Source organism: Anopheles coustani, chromosome 3 (assembly GCF_943734705.1).
Source record: "Anopheles coustani chromosome 3, idAnoCousDA_361_x.2, whole genome shotgun sequence".
NCBI lineage: Eukaryota > Metazoa > Arthropoda > Insecta > Diptera > Culicidae > Anopheles > Anopheles coustani.
Window position 1 is genome coordinate 43,670,413 of NC_071288.1, and position 19,556 is coordinate 43,689,968.

The following is a 19,556-nucleotide window of genomic DNA, read 5'->3' on the forward strand; positions in this document are numbered from 1 at the left end:
TGCGCCACTACACGCAAACTATCTACCATCCGTGCGGTACGGCCAAGATGGGCCCGGTCACCGATCCGCAGGCGGTGGTAGATCGATTCCTGCGGGTTCACCACGTCGGAGGATTACGCGTTGTGGATGCCAGCATTTTTCCCGTCATCCCTACCGGCAACACCAACGTGCCGACCATCGCCACGGCGGAGAAAGCGGCCGATATCGTGAAGGCGGCCTACGCGGCCGACCTTACCGCCCATGCCGATGAACTGCGCCAGTGTAGCACGATCTTTTACGATTATTCTGCGGCAGCGATGAAGGGAAACCGTGTACAGAAAATGCCTTACGATACTTGAAGATTAGCTTTACGGTGATTTAATTAAGGCCATTTATAGTATCATGAGTGTTTAATCTTTTTATTATTATACTCCAGATCAAGGGTCGGCAAAGTCCGGCCCGCACACTGATTTTATTTTGTTATGCTTCATACAAATAATCCTTCTTAATTTGAATCGAATTTTTTCACGATGTTAGGTTTTTTTTCCTCCCAAAAATGAAGAATTAAATAGTTGAACGTGGTTTTCAATACCAAGTGACTTTCTCGTATACTTTTTGTTAGACTTTGATCGTTCTAAAATTTCCTAGCCTCATGAGTCTCCTCCAAACTCTGGTGGCAATTACTCGTTTACTTTGTGTCCAAAATACCTGCATTCAAGGAATACAATCTTCAAAGCCATTTCGAAATAGCATAAGGCTCGCAATATTATAAACTTCTCGAAGCGGAGTTATTTTAATCACTGAGAGTACGCAAGTAAAACTAAGATACTTTTAAAAAATTGAGTAGAGGATTGGTTTGAAGTACAATTGAAAAAATAAAGCTACAGTTCCACAAACCAAAATTCATATATTGAAAAGGAACAAGCTTCAACGAAAATAAGTAGGATGTTTCAAAAACTTTAACGATAAAATTTGAAATGTTTTATCTTATGTAACTTTACTATTTAGAAAGTTGATACTTCATTGAAAAGGGTTTAGTACTGCTTTGAAAACATTAAATAACCGTTTAAGGTTTCCGGCTCGCGCTTTCGATTTCTTTTTAATCATCCGGCCCTTTTAGGAAATGTATGCCGACCCCTGCTCTAGTTCCACTGATCTACATAACTGGTTCTGTCAATAAATTAAATCACTTATTCCAAGGGTCTCACACATGCTTCTCTCGTTCGCACAGTTTTCACATTTGACTTCCCGCATCCACACATACCACTAACGCTAAGATAAGAGACTTTTTTTTACACAGATTTGCTTGAGAGACAGATCAAGCAGAGGTGTAATATCGTGGACACGCACGACGCCCTATGCCACGCCGCGCTTTATCCAGAAATCCTTGATCATATCGGCGCCCTTCTCGGCGATCATGATCACCGGTGCGTTCGTGTTGGCACTGACTAATTTTGGCATAATGCTGGCGTCGATCACGCGCAACCCCCGGATCCCGTACACCCGCAGCTGCGGGTCGACGACGGCCTGCTTGTCCCAGTACGGACCCATCTTGCACGTACCGACCGGGTGGTAGATCGTGCAGGTATAGTGCCGTATCATGCACTCCCAGTACAGATCGGTAAACATCTGGATGTGTCCGCAGCCCGGGAACTTGTAGGCGCTCAGCGTGGAGGCGTACTTCTGCATTGTCTGGGTGCGCGACAGTGCGTACGCGATCTTGACACCCTCGACGAGCGTCCGCATATCGTGCTCGTCGTGCAGATAGTTCGGATAAATGTACGGGTAGTCGAGCGGGTTGGCACTGCGCAGCTTGATCGTGCCGACACTGCGCGGTCGCAGCAGCATCGGGATGATACTCCACGCGTCCATGTTGTTGATTGGCTTGAAGACGGCGTTATAGAACGCCTCGGTTAGCCCGTGCGCCTTGCGCAGCTGGTTGCCGCCGTCCGAGTTCGTCGAGCCGGACACGAAGTGAAACTCGATGTCCGGATAGTCGTCCGAGGCGTTCACGTACTTGGTGTTGACGAACGCCAGCCCCTCGACGCCACCGAGAATGGTCAGCGGACCCTGGCCGAGCACGGCGTACTGCAGCACGGTCGACATCGAGTGGTACCGGTTCTCCACGATCGACACCGGTTGGTTCACCATAAACGTCAACCCGCCGAGCCCGATGTGATCCTGCAGGTTCTCGCCAACCGGAAGATCCTTGATCAGCGGTATCCGGTGCTTTGCCAGTTCGCTTTTCGGACCGATGCCCGAAAGCATCAATATCTGCGGTGAGTTTACCGAGCCTCCGGACACGATTACCTCCTTCGAGGCTCGCACATGGTGGATCTTACGGTCCCGCAGAAACTCGACGCCGAAGGCGATCTTGCTGATCGGATCGATCATGACGCGCGTTACGTGCGCAAACATGGCCACGTGTAGGTTGGTGCGCAGGCGGGCCGGCCTGAGGAACGCCTTGCCCGTGCTGCAACGTCCCCCACGACGGATCGTACCCTGTGCGATCATGAATCCGGTCTGCTTAGCGCCATTCAGGTCCCGATTTTCGTACCCCATCTCGACACCCGCCTCCACGAAGGCCGCCGCTAGTGGCGTATGGTATGGTGCTTCTCCAATCGTCAGATAGCCACCCGTTGCGTGGTACGGAGTGTTCGCCAGGTACGGGTTGGTGTTGTCCTCCGATTTCTTGAAGTAGTACAGCGCATCCTTGTAGCCCCAACCGGCGTTGCCCATCGACTCCCAGTTGTCGTAGTCCTTCTTGTTGCCGCGCAGGTACAGCATGTAGTTGAGTACGCTCGACCCACCGAGTACTTTCCCCCGGGGCCAATTGCATCGACCTCCGTTCATGCCTGCCATGGAGAAAAGCGACACGAGTTAGTAGCATTCATTCTGCGGAGCTCCTCTATGACAGTCACAAACCTAAACAGAACGTTCCCGAAGGTTCCGATTTGTACTTCCAGTCGAGTTTGCTCAGTTGCAGGTAACCGGCCATCAACGGTACCTCCGATATCTCCGTCTCGTCACCTCCCGCCTCCAGCAGCAACACGTTCCAATTTTCCACCTCCGTTAGACGATTAGCCAGAACGGCCCCTGCGTCGACATTAAGAAGAAGAAACGGTCACGATCACTTTCGACCAACGACAGCTGCCATCAACGGTCCATTCAACCTACCGGCCGACCCGGCACCTATTATGATGAAGTCGTACTTATCCAGCATCACCTCGGTCGGCACGTCGATGACGCGCGCCTCCGGATCCATGAACTCCTCGTACTGGAAGTACGCGATCGCCGCGACCAGCATCGGCACGAACCAGCCAACGCTCGAGGCGGCCGTCGCCACCGACCCAATGGCCGCACCGACAAGTTCACTCATCCTGAAGTGAACTCCCGAGGGGTTATACTAACACGACACACACGGTTGCCAAGGATTCACTGTTGCCTCTTTGTCTGTGTCTTCAATTCGTCGTCACTTTTGCACTGTTTCAAATAGACCACAACAATTAGGTTCTGTCGCTAGCTAGGTTGGTTTGTGTCCAGGATAATTACGAGTCATCAAGACGTCAGTCTCTTGGTGTTCTCGCATCAATTACATACAACAAAAAAGAATTTTTCACTTTGCGAAGTTAACCACTAACCGCTAGCCTTTCTTGCACACATTCTTTTAAACATATTCGCTGTGTTATCCCTTTCACGGAGCCACCTTCGACGTACCTAAATTTTAACGAAACAAAGAAATGTGTTAATTGATCGAATAGTTTCTCACGTTTTCGTCACAACTGACCAAAACAACAGTTTTCTTTAATGATTAGCGCTTAATTTCCAATGAAAGTGAAATTTGCATCTCACCAAAACTGTTGACATATTTGAATGTGAGTGTTGCAAATATCGTCTAATTATCTTCGCCTTTTTTCATTGACTTTTGCCATCTACGTGGATTTGTGGGCCTGTAGAAATCTTCCACACTCTTACACTGTTCTCCTAAAAAGCTACCACTATTGTTTTAGTCGCGGGGGTCCGCGATAGCCGAGCGGTAGCGCCGGTTAGAAAATCGGCCCACGCCGGGGCTCACCACCTCGACGGCGTGGGTTCGAATCCCAACCGAGACCGGACTCTCCCCTGTACGAGAAGACTAACTATCCACGTACTACAACAGGGAAACAAGTCTCGTAAGCCCTTAACGGGGGCAGGCATGACCAAGAGGTCGTTACGCCAAGAAGAAGTATTGTTTTGGTCCATTGTGAGAGAACTCTTGTTCAGCCGATCTGCTTTTATTTACAAGTATAAATTTTTACTGTTGAATTTCACATTGTTTCATTAACAGTTGTGTTCATGGTACACACGCTTGCTTTCTATATTTCTTCATCATTTACACCTATTTCGTTGCATTACCGAACGGATGCAGCTGCTGCCATAAAATTGTTCCATCCATAATAATAATGATTCACAGTGCACTAATCATTACATACACACCATTGCCAAATGGAGCTCACTTAAATATGCGTAGGACATATCGACTTTCGTGATACTCCGCTAAGCGATGGGTTTTCCTCCGGCCAGCAGCCCGTCCCTAAAGGAAACCACGTGAATGCGCGCCCACATGGCAGGTAGAGTAGAGTAGCACGTTTGGACGGCGATATAAACGTGGGCACTTTCGCGGCGACGATGATCGATTGCGATAGTGGGCCCGATAAATGTCGTGAAATCGCCGCTCGTTCGCTTATGTCACCCAGTTGACGTTGGGCGAGATTAGGTCGCGGTACACCACGCTGCACCACGATTCGGCCGAGTGGGTAGAATTAAATGGGCAGCGCCGTTTTCGACCGAATTCGACGAACTGCACCAGATCACGTACGATTGCCGAAAAATTTGTCGCTGTCAGCCGCCGCCGCCGCGACCGTGGGTTGGAAAGTACCCGCCGTTTGTCCGTGATGGCCATGGCGAGTTTATACGTTGCTATTAAAAAGCCCACCCCGGGACGCGCTACGTGAGGGGAAATTGTAAAACACTTCTGTCACTCGTTACCGTCGCTTAAACTAGTGAAAAGTGTGTCCAATCGGCTGCCGAAATTGTCGTTAATTAATCTCCTTTTTGAGACGCGACCCAACGGAAGTTAATTTGGGGCGCTGGTGGGGGGAGGAAAAAAGGAACCATCAAAACCGTCATAACCATTTGCGGCGTTGTGAAAGCGTCTCCCAAATTACGTTACATTGCCGCTTGCGTAAGGCAAGAATACCCAAATGGCACATAAAAACACGAACCAGTTTGTAGGACTTTCGCCCGGTCGGAAGTTGCCGTGACTTTCTGTTGGTGCAACATGAAACGCGCGTAGGTACAGCCCTTACAGCACCACCAGTTCTCACACGTACACACACTGAAGCTTGATCTCGGCCCCAAAGGGAAAACTGTTGACACGTCGATGACCGCTCACTTTCTGTCACTTTCATCTTCTACCGGAATGGAAGGGCTTAGCAGTTCCCTCTGCGGGGCTCGGGTGTGGGTTGGTTAGGTCACGGAAGAGATCCTCTTGACGTTTGACACCTTCGAGACTTTCAAGCCCCACAACAAACCGGTGCCAACGACCTTAACCTCTAAACATAATACCAAACGCGCCGGGAGATCATAAAAGGCGAAACGAAACTAGTTTCATTTCCTCCCGAGCGCGCACTGACGGATCGCTTGCATCGCGAGATATCGGACAGGGACGCCCCAAAACGTGTGGCGAGAGGGAAGCGTTGTCGAAAAGAGTTGAGCGCATGAAACGTCGGCAAGCGAGGAAAGCACACACCAAAAACCGGTCCGGTCGGGTTGAATTATGCAGTTCCGTTGTTTTGATGATGGCTTGTCTTGTGGCTTGTGTCGAAAATTGGCCGCTGCAGCTTTCTATTGGTTTTGAGCTCTTCCCTGGTTCATTTTTAACTACTTTTCCACTTGATTCGGCTCGCCAGTTTGTGGAACTTAAATAACGACTTTTTGATTGTTTTGTTCATGGACTTAAAGTCAATTTATTATTAAGTAAAAGTTGAGTTTTTAAAAACGCACATCAATTGGTCCGTGCCTTTGTCCGGATTTCAGCACACTTTAACGCACTTCACACTCAGCTGAGCAGCTAAAGCTAGCGGTGTTGGCGACTCAATTTCCCGCCCGCATCCCAAAACAAGAAAATGGGTCATAAGCACAGAAACCGTCGTCCCGCAACCGGCCGCCCGTTATCTGCCCTGCCCCGAAACCGTGCATATGGACACACGTTAATGCATGCAGCATGGTCCACCACCGAATCACAAACACACTCGCAACCAACTCCTCCTCCAAGTCCGGTCCGGGCGTTCTTTCGAAAGTAGGTCCCCCGTGCGAGGTTTCTCCCGTTCTAGATATTATGCGACTTCCACCTTCCAGCCGCTTTTGTTCAACCTCGAAGACGATCTGTCCTCCGTTCACGTTGTTACTTCCTCGCGCCCCAAAGCCGTTGGCTCGTGTCCCGTGAGTCCTCTTCTTCTATTCTGGTGGAGTCAAGTATTTCAAGCACGCACGCACGGATGTCGACTATGTTGCACCGAGAGGAACACCGAGTGCTGCAGCAAATCAACGGACAAAACACAACACAAAAACGGAAGGCTTACGCACTCGGCAAAGGGGTTCAGCGGTCGAAGAAAGCTGGAGAGCGACTGACGAACGTCGTCGCGTTCGATCCGGGCGATCCGGCGGAATGTTGGGAGTTTGCGCTTTCGATACAGCGTTGCTGCTCCATCCGCTCGGTTCGGGTTTTATTGGTCGTGGTATGGCCGTCTGACCGCCCCCCCGCTAGTTCCCGACACCACGCGGGGCAGAGAGGGTTGAATCGGATGTACGTTGGATTCCCTTCTTCGGTGATACCGTTACCATCTCCGCTGGCTATCTTCTGCAACGAACCTGTCTCGCTTTTTCGTTCGCTGCCTTTCGCCGCGGTGTAGCTTCGATAGGGACTTTTCATGGATCACGGCTTGTTGTGGTCCGCGGGTTCTGTCCCTAAGCTGAACTGTATTCGGTAATGGCATTGGACTTGAAAAACCGCACATTATAACATCATGTTTTTTTCACAATAAATTGTAGCCGTCCACCAGAATGAGTCACAAGGTGCGATCCCTGGTGGCTTTGGATGTTTCTCAATCTGTGCCTTTGAAACGTTCTCCCCGGGTCGGAAAACTACTGCGAGACCAAAAGTGAAGTGGAAAATGTTAAGTCCTTACAGCATCCATATTTGCAGTCTACATTAAAAAACGACTATTTCAATTTCTTATTGAATTCGATCGTATTTAACAACCTTCGAACTTATTTACTTTCAAATTGGATTGTATGATAGTTCACAAGAATCGTGAAATGATAAAAATTCAAAAGGCTATTATGATTCAAAAGACTTCACTGCTTAGATAAGGACGTAACTTTTGGAAAAAAGGGCTAAATTATACCAAAAAGCACCCTTTTCAGCTTGTAGATTTATGAGGTTAAAGAATTAAATCTGCTTTAAAAGCAACAAAAACACGCACAGGTTTTGAGGCAGACCTGTTCAGAGGTGAACAAAATTATAAGTCCAATGTCAATGTTACAGTCGGACGATTTCGCCGTAACCACCGTTTGCAGAGCGGTACGTTGACCGCGGGCTGGCCCGGTTCAACCGGTTCAGCACCGTGATTTTCCTGCTCCGTATTAGTTGGCCATTTTCCTAAGCGGACAGCCCAGTGGACAGGACGCAGCACTGACGGTGGTCTGAACCACAAGGTTTGCGTACGTGCATTTTACCACGCACCGGACGCACTTGCCAACTTCACTTTCCGTTTAGTGTATGGCGCTCGTGCCCTTCGCTTATCCGGGCCAGAGAAAACTCCCAATCGCTCTATCATTCACGCAGAAGCCGGTGATTCACTAACGCGTGTGTTTTGTTTGCTCACTGTCTGTTTAAATGTCTTGGTGTACCTTTCATCCCATATACCATTTGCATTTACATGTGTACGGTGTGGAAAAGCAAACGGGCTTGGAGCTGCGAAAACGTGTTCTCGATGATGCACGTCGCGTTCGTCTCACCGCTCAACGAGTGGTTGTTTTTGTCCTTCTATACATTCCATTTTCTTTCCGTTTTTCTTGCAGGAGGTATGCCGTAGGCTCTCGTCCCGATGCAAACATTAAAAGCTTTTTTTACCTCAGCCAATTACAACGAAGCAAATGGGGCGGGAGGAACCCGCTAGATAATTCGATCTTAGGTTTATTGGCAAACATATTTTTTTTTTTTTATATGATCGACCTCTAAGGCGACCTCTCTGACCCCTTGTCCCCATCCCGCATGTGCACCAATAAGGTAGAGCTAGGATGGTAGGGTTTCGGAAAGACAAAAATCTCCTTTTACGGACGTTGTGGCACGCGACGATCCCCTGAAGGGGGAAAGCGAATGTCGCCGAGAGGCTTCTAGACAACCTTTGGATCAACAGACCAAAGTTATCCTGCTCTCGACGATGGACTCAAACGGGATACAATTGACATGGTTGCCCACCAATTGAATTACTCCCGTTTACTACCCCCTAAAAACCTTCCCGAAGCACACGCTGGAAGCTCCCAGCATTTTCCCTCCCGACTTATCTCGGAGTTGGAGGAAGGACCTGTTCAGGTTGACGCCTCACATGGTTGCGTCGTCGCGAGCGGTTCCTCTGCGCCGGTTGTGGTGGCACTAGCTGAGCATTTGCAGTAGCGAGGTCGCGTCTGGCATCCTCCAGCTCCTGCTCATTGACCGCCTCGAGCACGCGTAGCATCGCCTCGTTTCTACGCTCGAGCACTTCATGGTTTCTTCGTCGGACCGTCCTGTTCCGCAGCCGCCTCATACGTTGGAGTAGATTCCGATGTTCTCTGTTCCAGGCTACTCTTGCATTAGGCGCCATTGCATGAAGCCGGGCAGCCAGAGCCGGTCGATGTCTCGGGATGCCCCCAATCCGCCTGGGCCGACTCTGTCCCCGTCTCCACGCCGCTTCCGCTGCGTCTGCTCTTGTCGCTGCTGCTGCTGCAGTAGCTCGTTGTTGCTGCTCGACTCGCCATTCGTGCTGTAGCACCCTGGTTATTTCCGAAGCTGCTGTTGCGACACGATTCCACGACTCGCGACTATGAAGCATATACGCTTGCAGGTTGTCCGCTGAGACGGGGATCAACCCGAACCCACACAGCAAACGGTTGCGAACCTCGTCAAACCTTGGGCATTCGAATAGCACGTGCTCTGCCGATTCGACGACCCCTGTACACCTGATGCAGTCCGGGGATTGAGCAAACCCCTTCACGAACAAAAATTCGTGAAAGAATCCGTGACCCGTGAGTACCTGGGACAGGTGAAAGTTAACCAGCCCATGACTCCGGGTTGCCCATGGCTCTATTTCGGGTAGAAGACGATGCGCCCACTTTACGAACCGGCTAGCTGACGTCTGCATGGCGATGTCATCCCACTCAAGTTGCCACCTCGAGTATGTGACAGTTCGTTGCTCCTTACGTATATCTTTTGCCGCTCTTCCTGTTTGACTTCTGGCTTCGTAGCACCGGTGGTCCTCGTCGATCAACAAGCATATAGGTGGCATGCTTGCTGCAACGCTGGCAACCTCATACCTCACACTCCGGAAACAGCTAGCGACCATCTTAGTTGACATGCGGTCCACACGGTTTAATAATCTGCGGTTACTTTGGATATTCAGCGCTGAGTACCAAGCTGGCGCCGCATACCGCATTATGGAGGAAGCAACGCTCGCCAATGTTCGCCTTCGGGTACTAGATGGGCCTCCGTGGTTTTTCAGTAGATACTGAAGAACCCTGTTCACTTTGGTGGCTTTCTCCGTGACGTGTATAATATGCGGTGTCCACAGGAGATGGTCCTCGATCTTGACTCCCAGGTATCGAATACTGCGCTGCGAACTGATGACGACGTCCCCGACACGAACAGGAATGCGCGGATGTCCACGCCGCAGGCTACTCACCATCACAATCTCGGTCTTGTCAACCGCCAGTGATAACGAGTGATCCTGTATCCACCGCTGCACCGAGGTGATAGCACGACTAGCTTCATTGGCTGCTTCCTCTGGTGTGCGACCAGCGACGGTCAGCACAAGGTCGTCGGCAAATCCCACGATGGATGATCCCGCTGGCAGCTCCACGTCCAGCACACCGTCGTACATTGCGTTCCACAGCGTCGGACCCAATATCGAGCCCTGTGGCACCCCAGCTGTGACTGCGCGCGATCTGGTCCCCGTATCAGTGGCGTAATGGAGCACTCTGTTTTCGAAGTAACTTCGGAGGATCCGCATCAAGAAGTCGGGTGTCTGCTTGTTGTGAAGAGCCTCTCCGATCACGCTCCAACTAGCCGAGTTGAATGCATTTCGAACGTCTAATGTCACTACCATGCAGCATCGCGGATCTCGCCGATTGGTTCGTCCAAAAGACATTGCATGTCTGCCTCTGGCCACCACCTCCTGGATCGCCTCTACCGTCGATCTCCCCTTTCGGAACCCAAATTGACGGGCAGAGAGATGCGGACCATTAGGGTCGTCTTCCAAATGATCGTTGAGACGACTAAGGATAACACGCTCGAACACTTTGCCAACGGTGTCCAGCATGCACAGTGGTCGAAAAGATGACGGTCGTCCGGGTGGTTTTCCAGGTTTAGGTAGCAGAACAAGCCGCTGATGTTTCCATTGGTCCGGAAAGTGGCCGCGATCGAGACAGTCCTGGAAAATGCGACGGAACACTTCTGGGAACGCTCTTATCGCCGCAGTGGCAGCAACATTCATGATACCGTCAGGGCCTGGAGCCTTTTTGGGATGCATACCGGATGCAATATTAACCAGCTCCTCTTCCGTCACTGGTCGGCAGACTGCGATGGGGTTATCGGATGATTCCGGCCAAACCATTGGTGGATGCGTTGGGAAAAGTTCATCGACTATTCTCCCGAGAATCTCGGGATTTTTCTCTTGAGGTACACGCGCGCCCCGCACCCATGACATGACAATGCGGTACCCATCCCCCCAAGGATTGTCTTCGACGGAAGCTGCTAGTTCATCCGCGCACCGGCGCTTGCTGATGTTGATAGCCAAGCGTAGTGCCTTCCTGGCTGCGCGCAGCAACTCGATTCTCGTCTCGCGTAACGCTTCGTTCCTAGTGCGCTTCAGAACCGCCTCGGCGCGCTTACATGATGACAGTAACCCTTCAATTTCCGTTGTCCACCAGTATGCGTTTGTGCGGTCACGAAATCCGCTGATTCGTGGCATTGTTTCGTCGCACGCTCGCGTTATCAGCCGTATCATCGTTGCTGGGTCGTTCGCCAACTCGTCGAATCGGTGAGCTCGTAAGGAGTGAATAAAGATTTCAGGGACAAATGTCGTCGCGTCCCATCTTCCACTCTGTTGTGGTGCGCGACGGTCCATTCTTGAGGATCTCGTCGCTCGAGAAGAACCGACCTTAAACATAATGGCACGATGATCGCTGTTCGTGTAATCACTGAGCACCTGCCAGTCTTCGGGAGCCGCGATATTGGAGCTTGCGAACGTCACATCCGGTATCGACGGTGCAGCTACTCCGTTGCCGACAAAGGTTGGTCTATTGCCCCGGTTAAGCAATCTTACACCGAGCAGTTCGGCCGTCGCAAGTAGTTCTTCTCCTCGGCGGCAAGTATTTCGACGACCCCAGTCCACGGCCGACGCGTTGAAGTCGCCTGCAAGAACAATTCGTGGGCATCCGCGTACCGCTGACACAATCGCCTCCATGAGAGTCCGGAACCTTGCCAAATCCCACGCGGGAGGAGCGTAGCAGCTAACAAACGTGATGCCGTTCACGTCAGCCGCCACCATACCTTCTACCACGCAGTGCACTTTCTGTACCGGGTGATTTCCAAGTGCTACTATCGCCGTCCTAGTCACAGGGTCTGCAACCCAGTTCCCGTTGTTCTGGGGCAAGCGGTAGAAGTCAGACAATAGAGCTACGTCCGACTCTTTCACACGAGCAAGCTGAGTGAGCAGGTCCTGAGCCACCCGGCTCTGCCGCAGATTTAGCTGAATTACTGCGAAAATGATGGCTGGGATCCACATTGTGCAGCTCCCGTGTGGTGTGGCCCACCGCAGGTTATGCACTTCGCCGCTTTGTTGCAGCCCTTAGCTTTGTGGCCTTCCGTTCCGCACCGACGACATATTCTGGAGCGGTCTGGGCCCTTGCAATCACGAGCGTAGTGCCCACGAAGTAGGCATTTGACGCACTGAACATCCTCTAGGCGTTGCTGTTCTGCTCCTTGTATCCTGCAGACTGAATAGCCGATCTTCAATCTACTACCGACGATGGCGTCGACGAGTCTCTTCGGCACTCGCACCAACGCTTTCTGATCGCCTTGGGCATATCTTCGTAGTCGGACCGCTTCAGCAGTAACTGGGATATTCAGCTTTTCAGTCATGGCCTCAGCTACTTCCTCCTTTGATGTGAGCATGTCGATCCCTCGGATGACAATGCTCACGGACTCTACCAAGAGGGACACTTTACACCCTACTGGAACGATCTCTTCTAAAATTTGTTTAGTGGCCATTCCATCCGCATCTCGCGTAAGGACCATCACAAGCTCGTCTTTCACGGTTCGGTTTCCCTTCTTAATAAACTTGGAGATCCTTTGATCGTTCCGTACTGCGAAATATATCTCTTTATATCCCACCCCGGGAGCTGGGGACACACAGATCGCTTCCGGTTTCGCGCGTTTCTTTCGTGGAAACTTCTCGCCAGCTAGAAAGACAGTCTCTTGTGTAGCCTTCGATGAGTTACCCTTACCCTTACGCTTGTCCCTGCGCCTTCTCTTTACGATCGTGTAAGGCGCGTCAGTTTGCTCTTGATGCTGCTGCTGCTGCTGCTGCTGTTGCTGCTGCTGCTGCTGCTGCTGCTGCTGCTGCTGCTGCTGCTGCTGCTGCTGCTGCTGCTCCTGCTGTTGTTCATGCTGGACAGAATACTGCTGCTGCTGCTGCTGCTGCTGCTGCTGCTGCTGCATGAGCAACACCTCAAGTGCCTGTCGAGATTGACGCTCTCGGTCCAATTCAGTAACCAGGAGTTCAATTTTCTCGCTGAGCAGCGCCTCCAACACCCGACGAGATTCACGCTCTCGATCCAATTCGGAAGCCATGAGTTCAACCTTTTCGCCGATCTCGTCAATTCTCTTGGTAATAGAGGAGGCTGCAGTCTTTTTAATCGGTTTCACAATGGACAACGGATCAGTTTTTCCAGCCAGTCGGGCCGAAGACCGCGTCACATGTTGGGTGGAAGCCATGATCGGAACGGACATCTACATTCACGCACACGAACGGGCTTTGAACAGCTGCAACCGCATACACTTCCTTCTCTACGCAAATACTTTCCGAATAATCGGACAAACCTGCCCGTCTGCCTCCACCCGGACTTGGTTCTACTGTTACGACTTTTCTGGATATCTGCAAAGAATATTATATATTAAAATAATCTTTTCTTTTCAATTTTATTCGAAAAAATTTGTTTGCAGAGAATCTTTGCAAAACTTCCTCAACAAACATATTTTATTTTAGTGTTTTGTTTGAGAAAAATGCTTCGAATCGTGTAACAAATGGTATCGGTGAAACAAGTTAGCGGAAAAAATACTCCACTGTCTGCGCTTGGATGTTCTGTCGTGATACTCTCAGCAACTTCCCTCCAAACAACCTGCCCGATTGACACGCGTGACTCAAGTAATAAATTTCAATTTGTTAAAAGCACCCGTAGTGAAATCATCTAGTGTGCACTCAAACTCAAAACAATTTGGTGACAGCATCAAGAAAAGCGTCACTACTGCACGATTTGTGCAGCCGTTTCCGAAGAAAAACCCGATGTGAACGGTGCGCCTAAATTTATGCAATCTTCATAACACTTCCTTTTCGGGAGCAACATTTAACAAGCGGTTCTTCCATCTCATAACAAAAACCCAGCGTCGTCGAACATCCTTCGGTACGAAGGACCCCGCGAGAAGAATTGTCCCAACTTACCAACATATGTTTCCCTTCTTTTACCGACCTTTTCTCTCCGCTCCCCAGGTGGATGTTGCGGCTCGACGAAGAAACGCACCATCGTTGGCGGCTGGGCATGGGCCTGGTGGCTGGTAACCGATGTTCAGCGCCTCTCGCTGGAAGTGATGACCCTCAATCCGATGTGCGAAATGGTCGAAACGGCCCAGGGCGTCCCGCTCACCGTCACCGGCGTGGCACAGTGCAAAATCATGAAGGTATTTATAGCAAAAACGTCACCGAAACCGGACAACCGACCCTGCCCTGTTCTCGGGGCGGCAGGTTCGAGTAGTTCCGATTGTGTGGCGTTACGTTTTTTCCTCCTTTGGTTTCGTTCTTTCTACGTTAAATTTTCTTTACTTTTATAGTGTTGTATTTTGTAGCGTGCCGCAGAAAAAAATGACCCACCATCGTGTTTGGCCCGTCAGTTTAACTAACTAACGGCTCTTTTTTTATTTAGTGTAATTGTCTTTTTGATAGTGTTGTTTTTTCTTTCTCTCACTACATACTGCAAACTAATAAGTATTTCTACTGATATTTCTACACATTTTTTATACTTTTCTTTAACGATTCTAGTTTATTACTAATATTTCTTTACTAGCATGGTATCCTATTTCACACCCTACAGGCAGTTCGATTGGGTTTTTTGGTTTCCTTTTTTTATGAACCTATATTTATCTGCTGCCAAGAATTCAAAGCAAAAACGCGACGTTGGTATCTGGTAATGGTAGTTGCAACAACAACAACAACAACAACTAAACCTAATATCAAACCCACGCCGCCATCTTAGAACTTTGTTTTGTATCATTTCCTTGTATCACTTTCGTTCCTACGGCGGGAGTCTTACAGCGTGATTGTATCTGCATGACGATTGGAGTAAGTGATAGTTGCATTGTGGCGTTTACTTAGATAGTACCGTAGTGCGGCCTTCCTTTGCGATTCCCTACCCCCGCGCAAAATGTAACCCAAATTCGGATCGTCTCGGGCGCGTGCGCTTCCGTCTTCCCTTTAATAACACGTTTGAATCCTTCCGTAGGCGTTTAGACATAAGAACCCTCCGTTTTATCCGATAGCAATTTACTGTCTGATTTTATTTTTAGATGAAGAACGAAAAAGTAAGTTCCTAGTTCATCTTTTACCTAGCATCTTGATGTAACTCTAGCACTAGTGCGTGTGTGTGTGTGTGTGCGATCACCTTTGCTGGCAACTTTCCTTTTAGAGCAACAAGTGTCTGTGTGTGTCGATGTGCGTTTAGCTATCGTCTTCTTAGCGTTGTCCTGGCCGTTAATGTGATTTTCCGTTAGCAAGCTGAACACTCACTACTCCACCTTCACAATGCGGATACTATCACGCACGTTCGTTTTCCCTTCGGCTCCATCTGGCCGCTTTGCCGTTCCACCAGGTAGCGCTTTAGCTGGTGCCTTTACTTTCCCTGTATGCTTTTATGTTGGATAGTGGTTCGATAATTACGATTTGATGAATTTGTCGATTACCTTGTGAATGGAAGGCTACCATATCCTGATGAAGCGGACCCTAGTGTTTTCCCCTGGTCAATGGTCATTGGAGGGTAGTGTCTCATTCGTAAAAGTTCCTCGTATAGTCACGCGTAGTCACCTCCAATTCCGATGTGGTCCGCTCGAATGTTGCCGGTTGCGCTGCTGCTTCTCGCCGGACGTTCCCTGTTGGCGATCACCCGTGACGGACACTGCGAATCCCTACCATCGGTCGAGCTGTCGGCGAGAGGATTCTCCCTCAGCGGTTCCATCTTCCAGCTCGTGCCCGATCGTCTGCCCGGCAACCCGTTTGTCGTGTTTCGCAACCACACACCGTACGGCTACTGTCTGCGGGCGCACCTGGACTGGACGCCGGACTACATCAACATTACGCTCGCGTGCGATTGTCCCGAGAGCACCGAGGTCGCTCCGGTCGCACCGGATGTCTTGCCCGCCACCCCGGTTCCACACCAGACCCACCTGCAGCTGGTGTACGCCCGGCCGGGCAAGTTTGCCGTCGTGTACGGATGCTACGAGCACGGGAACAACAGCGTCTCGGAGGGTATGCTGGTGGTTGGGCACACGATGCGCCACTTCGAAGACTACCGCCGACTCTACCAGACCGCCATCTATGCTCCCCTCTGGACGGTGCACAAGCGATTGCACGATAGCTCGCTTCCGTACACGATGAGCTACAGCCGGAATGGTCCGCTGGCGTGCAACTATCGGCACGAGTTCTACCGGAGCCTTGGGTTAACGAAAGCGAACATCACTCTCCTCACGATGATTGCCCTGATGGCGCTGGTCCTGCTCTTCAGTCAGTGCGTTCGATTCTGCTTCCGCCGTTTAGCATCCCGTAAACTTATTCGGTGCTAGTTGTTACGCAAACTTGGAGCAGCTGGATTTATAGTTTGCTTATTGTTTTCAGCATCGAAACACACCGCAAGCTGTGGAGTCTTCTGCAAATGTCTTCTTTTCTGCTAGTAGTGCGCCTTTTGTAGTTTGTAGCGATTGTACTTATATGCTGCTTAATATCTTCTGTTTTCATCTTATACTTTTGTCTCTCTTTTTTAGCCTCCCTCGGCAGTAGTAGTCGTTGTTTGCTTTGTTAACAGTTTTATATATTTTTTAATGCCTTTTATCTCTTTCTTTATCTGTCATAATTAATTTTACAATCTTATTTAATTTCCATTTTCCTACATGTTTATTTTATTGTTTCTATAAGAAAAAGAAATGAAAAAGAAATTAGCTTCCCTCTTCAGTCGGTTATCATTCATCAACCTTCCTAGTTAACCTCGCCTCCCCGTCTCTTCCATACTCCCGATCTCCCTCTTTCCGCTTGCCTTTCCGCCACCATCAATGCGCCATCATCACCAATATCCGTCACTATTTCCGTTTGGTTTTCTTTTCGTCTCTCGGCAGACCTTTAGTTTACCCCATCTTAGAGCTAGCTAGCCAATAGTATCGGACCAGATTAGCGGTCTGCACTAGCGTTCGGTCATGAAATGATGCGATGATGCTAGAACAACTATTTTAATAAAAAGCCCACCATAACTATTCGGATGCTCGCATAGGACAGCATTTGTTTTACCACGAATTTTTTGTTGTTGTGTACCATCCGTTTAGGGATCGACAGTACGGTCCAAGATTTGATTAAATCTGCCTTGAACCCGTTTTTTAGAGTGCTTGCCGTTTGAGGTTTTACGTTCGGTTTAGTTGATTCATCTCTTTTTTTGTTTCGTTAACTAGTCTTATTATTTCGTGTGTCCAGTCGCGTGCCATAGTGAGTTCCATTGGCTGACCGGTGTGTGTGATTTTGTATAGTTGACATTCTTTCCAATCTTTACCTGTTTTGAAATGGTTCGTTTTGTACCATGTGCCCTATTTTTTCTCAATCTTCTATCGCTCAATAGCTCTAGAAAATTGCCAACCGTTAGGGTTGCAACGCGTGCGTGTTTTTACTCCTTTTTCTTTTCCAAAATAGTTTAAAATAAATGCAACTTACAGTTTCTTCAAATTTTGAACCCTGAGTGGAATGAAAATTACTTTTAAAATAAAATGTATCCTCTTTCTTTTAAGAAATAATCAAGAAATGCCTTAAAACTTTTAAATCAATAGAAACATGCATACATCACACTAAAGTGAAATAACAAATAATCAATAAAAAGATGAATCTTAAATCTGCTCCATGACCTACATTAATTTGGTTTATTTTATGACTCGCTCTTCAATTTTTGTGTTCAATTTCTCACGTATCGCTCATAAATATAAAAAGAAGATGCAGACAATCAAATATGTTTATGTATTATTTAAAAAACACAAAACATTACAGAATATGACTATCTTGGTTTCGTATTGTCTTGCAATTTTTACCTAAATCTTGTTGTTCATATTCACGGAAGGAAGATTTTCATTTTCTTACACGTTCGGCACTTTCGAACAGCCTTCCTCTTTCTCGTATGCACTGAAATCATTCGGTTTAGCCGTTACTTAGGAGCCTCAGATCAAGCAAGCAAGCAAGCAAGCCAGCAAGCCAGCAAGCAATAGCAAGCATTTGAGCGTGTTCAGCGCAGCAAGCCTTCTGCATTAGGGACCCGGCACACCGAATAGCCACTTGATGTGACTCTCTGTCGGAACAGTTCGTTTTTGTTTAGTCTTTGAATGACTGTTGAGCCAAAAACCAAAATCAACTAAAAGAGCCTAGCCAAACTCAACTCCCAAACGGGCCTCGCGACGGATAGCCGTTTCTCATCCCCGACTGTTTGTCTTTCTTTCTCGTTTCATTTCTTTTTCTTATAGATGATGAACGTCTATTATTTTCACCATCAGGCCGACGAGCTGCTCGGTACCGCCAGCGAACAATTCCTGGGCAAATCGGTGAAGGAGATCAAGATGACAATCCTGCAAACGCTCGAGGGCCACCTGCGAGCCATCCTCGGTAAGTAGTGGCGTCGATGCAGCGATGGTTCTGTAATAGCGGAGCAAGCTGTCACCGCCAGAAGAAATGGATATATGATTCGATTAACTTCATTACGGGTGGTAAATTGATGGTCATTAGATCTTCGACAGCCAAGGACTGTTGCCAAGGAGTATTGGGAGAAATGTTTAGTTGGTCAATAAATTACTGGGTTGGATTGATTACACTACTTTCCTTATTTTCTGTACATCTCTGGCGTGAATTACATTTCCCTTGTCATCACTGTTTTTGTGAAGTCATGTATCGTCATCATTCATCAACATCCGTTCTATTTTGGTCCTATTAAACAAATGGGATGTTAATCCCTTGGGACACACTTTTGTCACACGTCATTGTCCGAACCTCTCGTGCATATGTGCAGTTGCTGGACCAAAATAATATATTTCTGTCCTCCAATTACCCATGTTCAGTCTCATACACAGTCAATGGACCCAGTTTCGGTGGTTTTGTCTTGGAGTGTAAAAAGAGAAGTGAAAAAATTTTGAAAAAAAAAATCTTGGAGTGAAGAACCATCCCAACAGTTTACCACGTGGCAAACGAATGAGGTAAAATAAATAGAAGCGATGGAAACCGAAGAACCCGAAAATATGTATATCAACAAAAGTAATGCTTTCGTTCGGCAAGCGATTTCGATGGCCTGATCACCGAACACGCGGAATGCCATCTCGTCGGCCATGACTAAACGGATCAAAGTCACGTCCGCCCGAATGTGCAGAAGTGTGCAATTTGAGAAAAAGAAAGAATGGGTTTGCCTCCCCGTTTCGATTAAGGGCTGCGCCACTGTTGCATGCTGCTGACTCATTTGCGTCATGCATTTCATCATGCATAGAGGAACTAGTTTAACAAAATATGTGTCAAGTTTAAGTATTTCAAAGAGGAAAAATTTAATTTCAAAGTATTACACAGTAACTTTCTACAATACAGACCACAAAAAAGACATACCGGCTCTTTCGTTGACCTATTCTATGTTGTTTATTTATGCAACAATGTGTTTTCCCCCAGTTCGATTACGGGTTTGCGCACATCGTCTTGTATAACGACCGTTAGGACCACCAAACATGCGACCTGAAC

General features: G+C 48.6%; 2 protein-coding genes across 3 annotated transcripts in view; one reads left to right on the forward strand and one right to left on the reverse strand.

The window, feature by feature from the left end:
* The window catches only part of LOC131258994 (flotillin-2), a 192,981-nt gene that overhangs the window by 166,101 nt on the left and 7,324 nt on the right, over positions 1 to 19,556 (forward strand). Inside the window, exons 3-4 of one of the 2 annotated variants that reach the window (XM_058260400.1) lie at positions 14,046 to 14,233; positions 18,308 to 18,446. In XM_058260400.1, coding sequence (XP_058116383.1) covers positions 14,046 to 14,233; positions 18,308 to 18,446 — 327 coding nt within the window. The remainder of the gene's footprint in view (positions 1 to 14,045; positions 14,234 to 18,307; positions 18,447 to 19,556) is intronic. The other variant, XM_058260401.1, reaches the window with a different exon arrangement.
* LOC131258993 (glucose dehydrogenase [FAD, quinone]) lies at positions 1,336 to 3,358 on the reverse strand. The gene is made up of 3 exons (XM_058260399.1): positions 3,157 to 3,358; positions 2,905 to 3,075; positions 1,336 to 2,834 (listed from the first exon to the last, which is right to left on the reverse strand). Exons 1-3 carry the CDS (start codon positions 3,356 to 3,358, stop codon positions 1,336 to 1,338), a joined length of 1,872 nt encoding a protein of 623 aa, XP_058116382.1.